At 39.4% G+C, this 16,921-nt stretch overlaps 1 protein-coding gene across 1 annotated transcript; it reads left to right on the top strand.

The window, feature by feature from the left end:
• Window positions 1-975: 975 nt before the first annotated feature.
• On the top strand, window positions 976-15,688 carry ATP6V0A2 (ATPase H+ transporting V0 subunit a2). The gene is made up of 20 exons (XM_057378858.1): window positions 976-1,178; window positions 2,429-2,507; window positions 3,855-3,952; window positions 4,758-4,895; window positions 5,352-5,452; window positions 6,125-6,251; window positions 6,935-7,017; window positions 7,364-7,457; window positions 7,781-7,993; window positions 8,498-8,648; window positions 9,383-9,522; window positions 10,247-10,404; window positions 11,334-11,424; window positions 11,722-11,840; window positions 12,282-12,492; window positions 12,624-12,743; window positions 13,238-13,357; window positions 13,995-14,112; window positions 14,526-14,697; window positions 15,584-15,688. The coding sequence occupies exons 1-20, from the start codon at window positions 1,062-1,064 to the stop codon at window positions 15,684-15,686; spliced, it is 2,553 nt and encodes an 850-aa protein (XP_057234841.1). The 5' UTR covers window positions 976-1,061; the 3' UTR covers window positions 15,687-15,688.
• The last annotated feature ends 1,233 nt before the right edge of the window (window positions 15,689-16,921 follow it).

Raw genomic sequence — 16,921 nt, 5'->3', positions numbered from 1 at the left:
GTTGGGGTTGGGATTGTCCTCATGGATGGACCATTGTCCTCTCAAGCCAGTTCTCTTCTGGAATAGGAGCTCCTTTTCCCAGTAAACCACTCGTGCCCATCTATTTTTGCAGCAGTGGGCAGACTTCTCACACTTCTGGGGAGTCCTAACACTTCAGCTGTTTTCATGTGTTGATTGAAATTCTCTTTTCCARTTAATGCTTTGCATTGGCAACCTGCTGTGTCTGTGCACAGGGCACAGAAAACATCTACTTAATTGTCCTTAGATGATGAAACAAAACATTTGGGATTTTCTTGTGGTTCAGATGGATCAGAGTTGATCAGAGGACTGGAGCAGCTCCGCTATGGAGACAGGCTGACAAGGTTGGGGCTGTTCAGCCTGGAAAAGAGAAGGTTGTGGGGAGATCTCACAGCAACCTTCCAGTATCTGAAGGGGCTACAGGGAAGCAGAAAGGGACTCTTTATCAAGAACTAGAAYAGGTAAGGAGTAATGGGTACAAACTGAAAGAAGGGAAACTGAGATGAGATATTAGGAAGGTGTTTTTTACTGTGGGAGCAGTGAGACACTGGAACAAGACGCCTACGGAGGTTGTGTGAGGATGCCCCAAACCTGGCAGCGTCCAAAGTGGAGCAGCCTGGTGTAATGAGAGGTGCCCTGCAATTTATCACACTGCCCACAGCAGGAAGAACTGGTACTGGGTGATACTAAGGCTCATTCCAAGCCCGCACGGTGTGTGACTCTGCCAGATGATGCTGTGCAGAGCCAGCAGTTGGCTCGATAGTTCTTCTGGTCCTTTCCGGCTCAGCATCTYCTGTGATTCTGTGGTGTTCTCTCAGCCCCTTTCACACAGCCCCTCTCAGCAGGGATTCTCCGGGYACCACCGCCGGTTGCCGTTCCCGGTATCTCCCCCTGCAGCACCCAAGCCCGTCCCGCGCCGCCGCCGCCGGTTGTGGCCGCGTTCTCCGCCCGTTCCCCGCCCCGGAAGCGCAGCCGGGCCCGCCCCGCCATGGCCGCCCCCGGGCCGCGCTCCGCCCGCCCGCCGCGCTGAGCCCCCGGGAGCCATGGGCGCGCTGTTCCGCGGCGAGCCCGTGTGCCTGGCGCAGCTCTTCCTGCAGAGCGGCTCGGCCTACGAGTGCCTCAGCGAGGTGGGCGAGCGCGGCCTGGCCGAGTTCCGAGATGTGAGTACCGGCGGGGCTCTGAGGGCGTGAGGGGTGAGCCGGGCCCGGGGCCGCCCTCGGGACGGGGTGGGTTTGGCTSCGGTGGCGCGGTGGAAATCGCTTCCATTGSCATCTCCACCGRCCGGCAGGTGTACGGCCCGTCCYTGTGTGGCWTTCGGCTGAAAGCAGGATCAMAGAATTGTTAGGGTTGGAAGGGATCTCTGGACATCATCCAGTCCAGCCCGCTGTCCAGGCAGGGTCASCAGGAGCAGGTGACACAGGTCGGGTGGGATGAATGATGGGACAGCGTGGAGCCCCGGCCTCCCCGACACTCGGGAGGAATGCTTTGGGATGGCCATACTGTGCCTTTCTTATGGAAATCGCGTAAATCTGGGGTTGTTTGCAGCAGGAGAGCCACTGACCCACCTGCAGCCTGCAACATCCACCCCACTGACAGACCGATAGAAACACTGCTCTGTAGATTTATTTATCATAGGTTCCTATTCCTAGAGGGGCATTTACCTTGGAGGAAACTGCCTGCCCGCCTAATGTAARGTTGGGTAGGGCGATAATTAGCCTTCTGTCTGCATTGTCTTATCATAATTATATGATCTTTGCTTGCTGACTGAGACTTTGGAATGTCTTCCAAATATACATTAGAAATGCAGCTTGCAAGATCTTTGCAGGGAAAGCTGGGAAGATTTAAATTAACAGCTAATTAGTAAATATGGCAGGGTGGAGGAGGCAGATCTATAAAAATTATTACGTATGTTTTACATTTTGATGTCATTCCAGTTACCTGATGCACCATTTATTGTACAAATAACTTATTAGTGGTTCTGATTCAATAGCTGGATAAGTATTCAGAGATGTTGCACATTCATATTATGGGKATGTACGCAAAATTTAATATTTCAAATAGACTGTGGGAATGCATTGCAACAAATTTGTGGAAAGGTTTGTTAATTTGAAGTCGTCAGGCAATATTTTAAAACTGTRGAAATAAGATTAGGAATGTGCTGTCCAGTAGACCTTGTTATTTTGTTTGATCAAAACTAGCCAATGGCATAGATAATTCTGCTTTAATACAACCAACTTTAATATTTGAAGACTTTGTAACCTTTATAGGTTTTTGTGCCTTCTCAGCTGAAAAGCACTTAGAGCACAGAGTTCATGCAAATTGTGTCTGAGAAGTTGCAGGAGTAGCTGTAGTTTTTAAGGGGTGGTTAGTGTTTCAAATTCCTAATGAGCATTTTGTCCTTCTCCTTCAGCTTAACCCAAATGTAAGTGTATTTCAGAGGAAATATGTGAACGAAGTGAAGAAATGTGAAGAGATGGAAAGAATACTTGGTGAGCTTTATTTTCATGTTTGCCCTTTCTCACCTGTGGTATTACTAGAGTGGCACTACTGTGAAGTTTTCAGCTACAGGTTTTTTTAACCTTCCCAGTCCTGTGTGATGTGAATGATGTAGAATCACATAAAATTTTCATGGGTATAAAAAAATCCATACACTCATAAGTAGAGTTATCATGTAGGTTTTTGGAGCTGGAGATGACTGCAGTACTGAATTAGRTTGGAATATACAAATATATTCATTAATTTGTCTTTATGTATCAGTTGCATCAGTTTTGATTGTATTGGAGACCTTGAAATCATCTAATCAACCTCCAGCACAAGCAGATGCAGCCAGAGCAGGTTGTTCAGGATTGTTTCTGGTGGGATTTTGAATATGGAGACTGCCCAGCCTCTCTGGGCATCCTGTTCTGGTGTTTTACCCCGACCTCTCTTTCTTGGTTTTGTGAGCTGTGAAATCTATCACATTAAATATAGATCTGGGGTTTTTTTAAGCTCAGAGGTAAAAAAGAGTTGCTGATGAACAGTTGGGGACATTTCAGTGTTGATTGCTTAAAATTCTGCTAAGAAAATAGAACCTTTACTGTGGATATTTCCCTGACTGAGATATTCCCTGTATTTTCATGTTCATGTGTAACTCAATTTTCATTTTCTTGTGTAACTCAATACTGTTGATCTTTCAAGCATCCTGAAAACCACCTCAAGCTATTATTAATTGTGTTCTCATGGTAGTTAATGAATAGAGAAGGGTATGCAGAGCATTACAGCCAAGATACAGATGTCTTCAGTGTATCCTGAGGAAAAGTTTCTACTGAAGGATTCCTTTTATTGGAATCTCYCTCAGAAGCATGTGCTGGTCATGCYAAACCATCCCAGCAGCTCTTTTGGCAATCTCCCTGCCCAGTGTGAGTTGCATTTGTTGTCAAGGTTGCTTAAGCTGCTTTGTTTGAACACTTTTTATTCCAAACATGGGTCAATGAACAGCACGTCTGTTTCTGGCAGTAAGTGACACAATTGCATGATTAGCAGAAAATGATACCATGCAGCAACAAAGAGGTTCTGTGAAATGTTAAAATAGAAAATACTCATTGAAAAAAGAAACCTCTGAAGTTTGCTTACTTCTGCACACTTCCAAGGCAGGAATAGTGTGAGTGTTTTATCCCCACCAYTCTTTAAATTCTTTGCTTTTGAAGATTTGTGTGTGCATTGTTGCTAAGATGAGTGATTCTGCAGTGTGCTCAGCACCATCAAGAGCAGCTGAAGGTCAATTATGCTGCACTCTTGGAAGTGCAAGGCAATGCAGTTTCCTCTCTGATTCTGGTTTTTTTTTTTTCTCACTCCAGGGTATTTAGTACAAGAAATTAAAAAAGCGGATATTCCACTTCCTGAAGGAGATGTTGCTCCTCCTGCCCCCTTGCTGAAACAYATTTTAGAAATCCAGGTAACTTTCACTGAACAGATGCCCAAGTTTTGCAACTTAATTTCAAACTTACTGACTTGCTATCTTATGAGTTATCAGAGGTGTTAGTGGGGGCAGAAGCATTTGTTTTCCTTTTTGTCTGATTCCTTCCTGCCAGTGTGCCTTCAAAGCCAGTGAGGTTTTGGCATTAACACAAAATTCCTGTGAAAGGGTCAAAGCAAACTTGTGGAGTGTGCAGTCATCCGTTGGATTTTGATGGATTGGCACATTATGCTGTTCCGGCCAAATTGTCTTTAGGTGGAGTCCCTCAGCCTCATTTATTGCTTTGATTCTTACCTAAGCTTTTTATGCATCCAGAATTTCCAGGTGTGTGGGAGTTTCACTTGCCCAAGGCTCTGCAGGTGCTGRTCACACAGCAAAATGTGGTTCTGTTTTCTCTGAACACTTTTTCTGGTGTTGCTTTCGACATTGAAGCTTGTATAGTACAGATATAATTTTGAAAAACATTCTGTTTTGTTGTAATTCTATTAAGAGAATAAATGGCTATCTTCCACCCTGGGCTGTCTGCAGTTCTAATTCCAGGTCTGCATTATTTTGACACAAATTAGGGGCAGAACAGTAGATTGAACAAATGCCAGTGGAGGAATCAAGTGCACTCAATACAAAGCAATTTTTGGCAGRCTGAGGCATAAAACCTATGGAGCTTTAGTTAATTAAGAAATGGGAAGCTCCTATCATTGTATCAAATTAATATGTGCTGAGAATGGATCCTACTCTGTTTTCCAAAATCCTGTAACTGATTCTGTGTCTTTACTCTGTGTTTTAGGAGCAGCTGCAGAAGCTGGAGTCAGAATTGAGAGAAGTAACTAAAAACAAAGAAAAATTGAGAAGAAACCTGCTTGAACTGATAGAATACAAGTACATGTTACAGATCACACAGAATTTTGTCAGGAGAACACCTGAGGTACTGCTTGGAGTGTTTGACACGGATTGTTGTCATGTAGTGTTTTTGTTATGTGTTGTTGTGGTTCAGTGCATGAGTTGGTGTTGGGCTTTGCAGCCCTGTACGTTGTTCATTGTTGTTTGTGCCAGGCTGTGCTCAGATATGTGGCAAAATACAGACTTGAATTTTGAGGATCTTGTGATTTCCCTGTTGAATTGTTTGAGAGTGAWGGTGTCATTGTGTTATTTTGGTGCATAAGTTGTGCTAAGATAATTACAGTGTTATTTTGCAGCACTAGCTATAATTGCTAAGAGCAGTGCACTTGAGATCCCAGGGTCTCTTTGAACATGGAAACGAGTTTTATATTTTTAATTAAACAATTTACCTAATTACCTTTTTTTTCTTTAGAATAATAATTGAATGAGTTGGGTTTTTTTTTCCTGAAAGCTATCAACATTCTTTCTTTTTATTTGCTAGTATGAATCCCATTTACCTGCAAATTTTGAAGAATTCCCATCTGTGGAAAATGAGCCACTGGTGGATTACAACCGCACGCACAGACTGAGTGCCTCGCTGGGGTGGGTATGGCATGTGCTGTTTCAAAGGGGCTCTAAAAAATGGGATCTTTTAAAAGATGATCTGTAGTGATTTCGGATGTGCCAAACAGTTTTAGRCAGGACAGGAGTCTGACCTCAATATACCTTTGTAACAAAAACAGATTATTTGAAGAGATAAATAAGACAGCGCCCAAAAACGTTGTCGCAAAGCTTCCATCAAACCAAGTATGCATGTAAAGGAAAACAGAAATCAGCACTTCCTTCTACTGTTTAAACTCTTTTTCTGTGATAAACACACAGTGTTTCAATCACCTGGCAGTGTCAGTTGTAAACGTAACATTAATTGTGTTGCCTTTGAAATGCTTGAACGGATACTGCTGTCTGTGACATTGTTATGAGAGAATATCTTGCCAAGAAAAAGATAAGGARCCTCACTAGCACAGAAATAACCAGTTAGGTGTAATTCTAGTTGTGTGCTCAGTCTGAAGTCTGTTTATTTTACAAATAAAATTTTTATATACCTGCTGGTATTTTCTATACCAGTTACTTCCTGTTCAGGATGATGCTTCCTTCCCTAGCCATGGCAGATGTTAAATTATTGAGATGATTTATTCTGAATTGCAAATTCTGTTCTTATTATGTCTCAAATTCTCTTTTTATAATCTTACATTTCAAATTTCTCCTTTCCCATAGATTCATATCTGGGTTAGTTCACGTAGCAAAAATTGAAGCATTTGAAAAAATGCTGTGGAGAGTCTGTAAAGGCTATCCCTTTCTTACCTATGCAGAGTTGGATAATGCCCTGGAAGATCCGGATACAGTGAGTAAACATTGTAACGATCAATTTATTTGGTTTRCACTTTACATATGGTTTGGAAGAATTGCTACTCAGGCCTGCCTGCATGAATAGAAACTGTTTTCCAGTGCTGTTGAAGGAAAAACTATTTTAAAGTATTAGAATTTGTAAGACTTTAAAATTCAAGGTTGTAGAAGAGGCAATTAATTAATTTATCGTGGTTCAGCTTGAAAAGTGAAAAACTTTATTGTGAAATAGCAGTGACTTTATGATTGGCCACCTTGATCAAAATATGTGGCATAAATGGCTGCTTGGATATTTATTAACTAAGTCTGTACAGTACATTGCCTTTTAATAGCCATTTCATTTGTTCATTCAGTAGTTAAGAAAGAGTCAAGTACAGCTAGTTTTCTATGAAATTTTTTCTCTGAACTTATAAAAAACATTTTTTTTAAATCAGCAATTATAACAGACTAACCTGTTGGTCTTCTTTTTTCGCTTGGATTCTAATTTGTTACCTTTTTTAAGACTCTTACTAAGAATTTTGTGATAGTAAAGTATAATGTTTCTTTGATTTTCCTAGAAAACTTTCTCTGGAGACAGCTTTTTCTAATTGTTCAGCTTTGTTATTTTGCTCTATMATCATGTCATAGCAGAGTTGCTGGTTAAAACAAACTTGGTCAACTTTACTTTTTATRTTTCTTTAGGGTGAAACCACAAAGTGGGCTGTTTTTCTAGTGTCCTATTGGGGTGAACAAATTGGCCAAAAAGTTAAGAAGATTTGTGACTGGTAAGAAGTAAAACCAATATATGTAATACCTTTATATACCTGGGTTATGTTTTAGTTGTTTTTTTCCTCAGCACCCCTTTCTTATAAGTATTGATTTTTAGACAAGGTTTTTGAAGTTAAATTTATTCTTTCCCTTGTTGCATCCAGCTCTATAATTATGTAGTGTACAAATAAATATGTGAGTCATTTTACTTGCAGTCTTTACTAAGTACAGGCGAAATACTCCCTCAGAGTTCACCTGTTCTGTGGTTATTGARTGTTGTGTTGCAGATTTGACTGTGACAGGGGTTGGGGTGATRTGTTTTGGCTGAGTTGGTTTTTTTAACACAAACCTGTGTTTCTGCAGCTATCGCTGTCATGTGTACCCCTACCCAGACACCACCGAGGAGCGCCAGGCAGTGGTTGAAGGACTCAACGTTCGGATTCAGGATCTGGAAACAGTGAGTAAAGAACAGGTTTCCTTCTGCTGGAGTTGTTGCACCATAGGAAATCATTTGATGTATCACAGTGTTACATACGTGTTTCTAACKTGTGTTTCTGACATGTGTTTCTAACGTGTTTCTGACAGTAAATTGTGCCCCTGGTTTCATGTTGCACATATCTGTTAAACTYGCACACTTGGCATTAGTGTCTGTTTTCAGCAGAGCWTTACTTGCTCTCCTRAAAACATGGCCCAACACTGGACACRTAAYRMGGTGCTCTTTCTGTGGTCARCACAACCACTGTCACATTCTCACTGAAATCTTTGTTTCTTTTCTCAAAGGTTCTGAATAAGACTGAGGAATACTTGCGCCAGGTCTTGTATAAAGCATCAGAATCCATCTATACCTGGGTTATCCAAGTGAAGAAGATGAAAGCCATTTACCACGTCCTCAACCTGTGCAGTTTTGATGTCACAAATAAATGTYTAATTGCTGAGGTTTGGTGTCCAGTGGCTGATCTCCAGAATCTGCGCCATGCGTTGGAGGAAGGCTCAGTAAGTCACCTGAATGCTCACTGATTTTAAAGCTTTTGTCTTGAACTAACTATACAGGATAAAAAAAAAAATTAAAAATAGACTTAAAAGTAGGCACAGGCAGATATGGGTCACTGTATAAAACAATTATTTTATAAGCAGAGCATTTATTTAGTGTTGTGTGTGGTGGGATTTTTTCTTGAATAACTTCTGTGTTGGACCTGAGTCCAGCTGGGCCCACAGTAATATATGCAGTCATGCAGAAGATGCCAGTTCCCTTGTGATGGTTTTTGTTTYATAAGAGAGAATTTGTAATAACAGGTCTTTGTTTTATAATGTTTTGTATGAAGTAAGGATTAGAACACTGTGTATAATCTGTTTTTGAGGGGACACAAAGGGATAAATATACTTGAGACTTAATTTAGTGGTATTTAGGGATCAGTGAAACCGCTGATAGAGCAAATGTTTTCACTTTGATTAGATTAATGGAGATCTTACACAAATCTATCTTCTGTCTGTAATTAGAGGAARAGTGGAGCTACAATCTCCTCATTCATGAATACCATCCCAACAACACAACCTCCTCCGACTTTGATACGTACCAATAAATTCACCTCAGGGTTCCAGAACATCGTTGATGCTTACGGAGTTGGAAGCTATGGGGAAGTTAATCCAGGTTGGTCCTTCTGAAAGCTGAACTGTGAGCAGTGCTGTCACTGCTGCTTGCATTAAAACCTCCTGAATTGGACACTGGCAAAGGCCAAATGGTGACAATCACACTGCTTGTTAGTAGCTGTTTTAAAATTCCAGTGGCTCATCAAAAGCACAAACAATGCTCCAAGCAGCAAGATGGGATTTGGTTTTGCTGAGTTATTTTAGCATTAAGGTAGTGGTAGTAGCTGCATAGTATTTTTTACATGTTTTACTTTGAGTAAGGAAGATATTGAGGGGAAAAAAAAGAAAATTCGTAAYGATTATTGATCTTACTGAAGTGTGGAGCTCATCACTTGAAAAATTCTGCTTGTTGTATAGCCCAGTTTAATATATACTTGTATCTATGCTGACTGTGCCATTCTGCACAGGAGAATGTGCCTTATAATACAGACCTGAAATGCCCACAGAGAAGAACTGTTTGGTTGGGTTTTATTTCCTGGGCTCGTATTATTATCCTCAGAATTGTCAGCTGCTGCTCAAGTGTGATCTTGTCATTGCTAATGGATACACAATAAACGAGTTTTAAACTGAGTTACATTTACAGTGAGGGTACAGCAAAAGGTCTGTCAGTAGGGGATGAAATATCTTTCAAATTTAAAAACTTTGAGGGATTTAAGTGTGGAATTGCTTGGGGATAATGCAGACAGAGCATCATCTGTTGTGCTGTGCCTGAAATCTGTTGTGTTGCCCTTGCAGCTCTCTATACCATCATCACTTTCCCCTTCTTGTTTGCSGTTATGTTCGGAGACTTTGGGCACGGGCTGCTCATGTTCATATTTGCACTCTTGACAATACTGTATGAAAACCACCCTAGGCTGAAAAGAGCACAAGATGAGGTAAAAGGATTACAAATTATTTACCTCCCATCCAGCCAGGTCACTTGAATAGTCACTGTGTTTCTGAAAAGTACTGTTTTTTTCATATATATTTAATTAGGTTTTTTCAATTCTTTAAGGATTTTCTGTGTTTAAAGCCCCATTTACTTTGAGATTAATATCTTCAACTGTTCACTTCCTTTGAAGGGGCAGAAATAATCAAGTTCTAATGAAAGACTTACAGAAGTCTTCTAGACTTGTCTTTCCTTCTGTCAGGGCTACTCAGTGATGTTTTACAGAATGTTGTTACACTGACAATGTGAGGAGAAAATGATTTTTCAAATTTCATCTTTTATTGTTGCTAAAAAGAGTTGCAGTTTGAAATTTATTAAACTTCATTTTAGTTAATTTTTAATCATACAGGCTGGAACGCATGAACACCTGCATCTCTCATTAGAATTMTGTTTAATTAAGAATGGCTGCAAATGTATAATTTCTTGTAAAGTAGTCCCAGGAAGGAAATGGCTTAAAAAGACACTTCCTTACTGTAAGGATGCCAGTGAGAAAAAGTTTCAGTGTGTGTCATGGGAGCTCATGTTCCTTAATGACTCTTCACAAAAAAATTTAATTTTATAAGACTTTATGTGTCCAAAAATGTGTTTGTCTTAGAAAGGTCTAGCTAACCATTGCTCACATAACAGATGCTCACATAATTCTATTTTTTCTCTTTTTCCATTACTTACAGATAATGAAAATGTTATTTGAAGGCCGATACGTGATACTGTTAATGGGGTTGTTTTCTATATACACTGGATTGATCTATAATGACTGCTTTTCAAAGTCAATAAATATATTTGGATCTGGATGGAATGTTTCAGCAATGTTTGAACGTGGAGTTTGGACGTGAGTAGCATGTTTGCTATACCATTAAACCAGAGATGTATTTCCTGCAGCAGCTTAACCCTTTTGTTGATGTGTTTTAACTATCCTGTTGTGGTTTGTCTTTACATTGATGTTTCCATTTAATATAATTTCYAGGTGTGTGTGTATGTATRTATAAAGATTTTCAGAAGAATAGAAAACACAGGTCTAGTTTTGGAGGGATTTATCCTAGGTCATGCTTCGGGAATTAATAGCTGAGCAGCATTAGCCTCTACTAAAAGAAATTAGCTATTAATGAAAAAATTAATTACCTAGCAATCATTAGTCTCTGCACAGCTTTTCTTGGTAGTAAAAAAAAAAGAAAAAAAGTAGTCATGTGAATTGTCAAATCTACTTTTTCTCAGGGTGGGATAACCTTACTGATTTGAGGTGTTGTGGCCTTTCAGTTTTAAAATTTTTGCATCTTGCATCTCACAGTGCCTTACAAACAGGATGTGGCTTAAAATAGTTAAGACCACTGGCTTTGGTTAAAATATGAACGGGTTGTGTGTGCTGTGATAATTAAAAACTATATGAAAATAAAGTAGAAACTTCCCCAAATGCAAAAGGGGAACGAGGTAGCAATTATTCTTTGGGGTTTTGATAGTGCATTTTATACAAAAGCAAATTGTGAACTTYKAAAATKAAACTTTCAGTTCTAGGGAATGTRGAATAAAATCCATAAACTTTCTWTTGAAAGACAGTGTGAAATAAGCCAGATTGTGAGGTTCTAGGTGGGTTTTTTTTGCTGTTTGTGTTAATCAGAACCTTTGAGCTTAGAAATCCTTCTACTTTTTCGAAGTGGTTGAGTCAGGTCAAGGAAAGCAGGAGCAGTGTCCTGCAGAACTGAAAGTAGARGTTGTCATTATGTTTAAAGTGTCAGATCTGAGTGGCTTTGTCTTTCACTGCAGTGATAAGGATGTGGAGAATAATCAATATTTATCWCTGGATCCAAATATTTCTGGTGTCTACAATGGAGCTTACCCCTTTGGAATTGATCCGGTTAGTCTTATTCTTCTAAAGTATCCACTTGTGATCATCAGTCTTTGTCCATTAGATTTTGGCATGTGTATAAGTAACATAAATCTTACTGTGGAAAAAATACATTTCTGTTTGTATTCTCCAATCAACAAGACCTTTTCTTCTGACAATTCAAAGACTGAACTATTTTCACAAAATTCAAATTTTGGTTGTGACACCCATTTGAGGTAAAATTATGGCCTCCAATAGAAAAAGGGAATTGGCTTATTCCTTCTGTTATGGTGTTCTTTAATGCTGGTTTGGTGTTTTCTTCTTCAGATATGGAATTTGGCAAGCAACCGCCTCACTTTTTTAAATTCATTCAAAATGAAAATGTCTGTGATCTTTGGAGTGACTCACATGACTTTTGGAGTTGTGTTGGGGCTGTTTAACCACTTGTAAGTACCAAAAGTTAAAATAATACTAACATTGTAATTTTTATCAAATCTTGAACTGTAACAGTCTTGTAAGAGAAACTGGAATTATTTTTTGAAAACAGAATAATAATTGTGAAAACTATTGTTAAAAGAAGACAGTAATGGAGAAGTCTTCCTTCACATACATAAAGTGATGGTTCAGTACTACACCAAAAAATCCCAAGACAAATTAATAMAAGATGTTATTTYACTTGTTGTTAATAAAGATACATGYCTCTTGYAGTCTTTATTTMCACTGAAATACCTGATTAAAATTTCACTGAATAAAAATAAATCAGCTCTGGATTGTAATGTCAGTCCTGCTGTTTAAAAGTGCTTTGTCTTATTGAAATCGTATTTGGGCCATGTTGATCTTTCTTTGTAAAACTTATTTTTAATTTTTCCCCCATTTCTATCTTTTAGGCATTTCAAGAAGACGTATAATATTTATTTGGTTTTTATTCCTGAACTTTTGTTCATGTTGAGCATATTTGGCTACCTGGTGTTTATGATCTTCTTTAAATGGTTGGCGTACTCTGCAGAGGACTCGACATCTGCCCCCAGTATTCTGATTCAATTTATTAACATGTTCCTGTTTCCCAGTGGTGAAACAAAGAGCTTCTTCAATGGCCAGGTGAGTAATGTCCTTCCAAGCTTTTGGATATCCTGTGTTCCCTATGCAGATAATACTTTAAAGGAAAAGGGGATGGCTTTTCCTCCTTTGGATATTGTGATCTAATCTAATTTTTCCCTCCCCTCAAACAGGTTCCTCTGCAGAAGTTTTTACTYAGTGTTGCTTTTCTTTGTGTTCCTGTTATGCTTCTTGGTAAACCACTTTATTTATATTGGCTGCACAGCGGAGGCCGAGGCATAAGAATGTACAGGGTAAGTACTGAAAGATACTCACAGTTTGCTCAGTGTAGGAGAATTCAGCTGGTGCTGTGCTGCACAGAGCAATGTCCTTACTGAACCCTTTTATAGAATGGGTTGGGTTGGAAGGGAACTTAAGCTCCCTGCCATGGACAGGGACATCTTCCCCTATCCCAGGGTGCTCGGAGCCCTGTCCATSCTGGCCTTGGGCACTTCCAGGGATRGGGCAGCCAYAGCTTCTCCAGGCACCCCGTGCCAGGGCCTATCCACCCTCACAGGGAACAATTCCTTCTGTATATCTAATGTAAATGTCCTCTCTTTCAGTTTGAACCCAGTACTCCTTGTCCTATCACTGCAGTTTCTGCTCAGTTTGGAAAGTTTTGGAYTGAAATACATAATAGTACTTTATTTCTCTAAATATTTTTGCCTTTGCCTGTGTCTACTTTAGGTAAATTTAAAAAATGTCAGTGGTGGCCCGCTTGAAAAGACAATACTTTTSCATTTTTTAGAGTGGCTACAAGCTTATCCGAAAAGAAAGTGAAGAAGAGCTTTGTCTCCTGTCATGTCATGATGTTGAAGAAGGCATCAATCACTCAGACAGTGGGCACAGAGAGGGGGATGCAGAGGAGGTAATGTTTTTACTTWATCTCTAGTTTGTATGTCCTTAAAAGCAAATTAGAGGTGGGAAAACAATAGATAACCTGTACACTACATGCTGAAAAGTTTTGAAGAAAATCAGGTGAGCCTTTACAAAGGCCTTGATGCCCAAGTGCAGTTTTCTTACAGTTATTTGTTGCTATTTTATCATTATTTTTGGGTATTTTCAGACTGCTCCATTAAACCACAACCTGTCTGTAGTAGAGAACAGATAGAGTATTTTATTTGCAAAGGTTTTCTTAAATTGGTGAGCAGGATAAAAATCCTGAGGTTTATCTGGTGTTGTGGATTCTTAAGCTTGAGGCAAAGTGATGACTGCACAGCTTCCTGTTAATTAATCTTGGCTTTTCATCTGGACATAAGTCTCTCTATGTCTGCAAATAACAACTTGTGATGAGGATTATTGCTGTAGTATCTGATTTTTTTTTTTTAATGTTACCTCTGTAATATCTTCAACATGGCACACTTTTTTACTTGCTATGAAATCAGTTTGTTACCTTTCAATGGAATTTTTCTCCCACGTAATTAAGATTTGCGGATGTTTTTGTCCTCTCATGTTTTGTTCTCTATGTTGTTAAAATTGATACAAATTTTTTTTTTATTTTTTAGCTGAATTTTGCAGATGTTTTTATGAATCAAGCAATTCATACCATTGAATACTGTCTGGGATGCATCTCTAACACAGCCTCATACCTGAGACTCTGGGCATTAAGTCTTGCCCATGCTCGTAAGTMGGGGTGGTTTTTTTGATACTTTTAGGATTTTTTTCCTACATCTGTATTTTTAATGCTGTTAGAGGGACGCTGAYCTGTTCAAGTGATACTACTATGAAACACACTTTTTCTTAATTTAAAAAAAAATTACCTATTTAAACTAATCCTGATCTATGGAATCCTCCAAACTAAAATTGTGACTTKATGTAAAATATTGCTCTCAATAGATCCGATTTTGACACTGAGATRTGTCTTTAAACATTTGAGGGGATGGGGGCAGTTCTCTGGGGTGGGGGATTGCTTATAGTTCCTGTGTTCAGCAGGTCCTATAATACTGGTTAAACTAGAAAGAGCAGGTCAAAGTGGTTCAATGGGTGAATGTACTCAGTATCAACATTAATTATGACAACTTTTTGGTTTTTGTTAGAGTTATCWGAAGTTCTGTGGCAGATGGTGATGAGAGTGGGTCTCCGTGTGGATACGAAGTACGGTGTCTTGCTGCTAATCCCTGTTCTGGCATTCTTTGCTGTGCTGACAGTTTTTATTCTGCTGATCATGGAGGGGCTTTCTGCTTTTCTCCATGCTATACGACTTCACTGGTATGTTRTTTTTTTTTTCCTTTATACCAGTTTAGCATATATCAAATTCCTCTTTGGCTTGATTAACAGGAATTTTTATAGCAATTATGGAAATTTTAGGTGTCGTATTAAAAAAATGTAAAATTCAACAGCCTCATTGCTTCTGTAATATTTTTATTTAATTATATTAAATAAATGGTTTGGTTTTTGGATTCGATTGTTCCTCTAGAATATTTTCAGTAGATTCAAATGTTATATTGGCTTATGATGCATTTTAACTTCAACCACATTCACAAAATATAAGTACATTTGATTTGCAGTATTGCAGCTTTTCATAATGTAGAATATTAGTAATTTGGATAACATTTTAAATTTCAGTCTGGTTATCTCACTGAATGGTTTTAGTCTGTTAATTTATTTGGTTCAATAGAACATTTATAGTAGTGAGTGGGGCTGCCAAYCCTTAAGTATTTTAATCCTTTCTTAGTCTTAATATCACAAGCTCTGCACTTTGGAGTGGATTCAGAGCATGTTTAGTTTGAAACCTGATGAAATGTGCAGTTCAAATAAAGGCGTATAGTGTCCAAAGACAGGAGGTAGAGCTACGTGCATGACAGATTGTCCTCATGATATTTCATGTTTGAAAAACAATTAACTACAATCAACTCAGAAACAAATTTGCCAGAAGTAATAAATGAGCCATTACAGCCCAGACATTGCATGTCAGTCTCCTGAGAAACATGGACTTAACGTGGCTGGGGCTGCCAGGGGAGGGTTAAATAACTGCACAATAAAAAAGTGAGAGGATTAAAGTTGGTTTTGTTCAGCCTCTTGTGTTGCATAGTTGTGTTCCTTGAAAACTCGTTTTGGATTCATGTACAGATTCTGTTTTTTTGTCTCGTTTCAGGGTGGAATTTCAGAACAAATTCTATACCGGTGGAGGATACAAGTTTACKCCTTTCTCTTTTAAGCACATTTCTTTACATTTTAATAAAGATGGTGCATTATAGTTGGCTGCTGTCAGCAGAAATGTTTGGAATTGTCTGCAAATAACTGCGTGATTGGATCTTGCCTGTGAATGGTTTTTTGTGGAACAAAGTGGTTTTCACTGATTGCCTTATAATGCAGCCAAATAATTCTGTAAAACATACCTCCCACAGAAAGACATAGCAGATCTGGAGCRTCTTGTAAAATATATAGATAGAAAATGTACATTTTTCTTGATAAACTAATGTTGTAAATTAATTTTATTCTTAAAAAAAAAGGTTGTTACTGCTTGTCCTGAAACTCATGTAGACATTTTTTAAAATCTCTTTATTTTCTTGAATGGTTACTTTTAAATTATCTGAAAGATTTTTCATTATATTAAACAYTCATTACTAATCACAGACTTAACCCAGCTGCATCTTGTGCACTTTGGGAACCATTCAACAATGCAATAGAAGCAATGTCTGTCTTCAGTATGYATTCCAGGATGATTATGAAGTGTAAATTTATACACACCAATGCAATGTGCTCTTTTTTGGCCATATTTAAAATTGCACTGGAAATGTTACCTGTTCATTCTGGCTTCTGCCTGAAGTGACTTGTTTCTTTTGGAAGCCACATTGATATTTATATTTATATTTAGTGTAATGGTAGAAGGYAGGATTAGAAGTGTTACTGCTCTTTTTTTTCCCCTGTAGTGAGGAATAACTTTTGCATGGGGAATAAAGAATTGGCCTTGATCCCTGTTTCTATTTGGCTGTAAGGACACACAGACAGGACTCCCTAATGTTGTAGAACCTAATTTATACTGAATAGGTGGGCAGGGGTCCTTTTATATTATTTTTGTATCAGTGTAAGAATGGGGATATTGCCATGATATTTTAACRCGTGTGCCATGCGAACAGCACAAGTTAAATTTTGCACTTGTTTCATACGACTTCCCAATAAAGCCTCGTTTGCGCTGTGCCGAGCGCGCCCTGGTGTTTGTCCATAGCCCTTTCCCTGCCTCAGGCGGTGCCGAGGGGAATCAGCGCCCGTGAGGGCGGCCCGTGGTGAGGGGAATCAGCGCCCGTGAGGGCGGCCCGTGGTGAGGGGAATCAGCGCCCGTGAGGGGCGCCCCGTGCTGAGGAGAACGAGCGCCCGTGAGGGCGGCGGGTGCCCAGGGAACGAGCACTCGGGAGGGGCGGCGGCTGCCCGGGGAACGAGCGCCCGTGAGGGCAGTTAGTGCTGAGGGGAACGAGCACTCGTGAAGGGCGGC

This window comes from Malurus melanocephalus, unplaced genomic scaffold (assembly GCF_030028575.1).
Source record: "Malurus melanocephalus ecotype Western Australia unplaced genomic scaffold, MMel_1.1 scaffold_377, whole genome shotgun sequence".
Taxonomy (NCBI): Eukaryota; Metazoa; Chordata; class Aves; order Passeriformes; family Maluridae; genus Malurus; species Malurus melanocephalus.
This window is presented reverse-complemented; position numbering and strand designations above follow the sequence as displayed.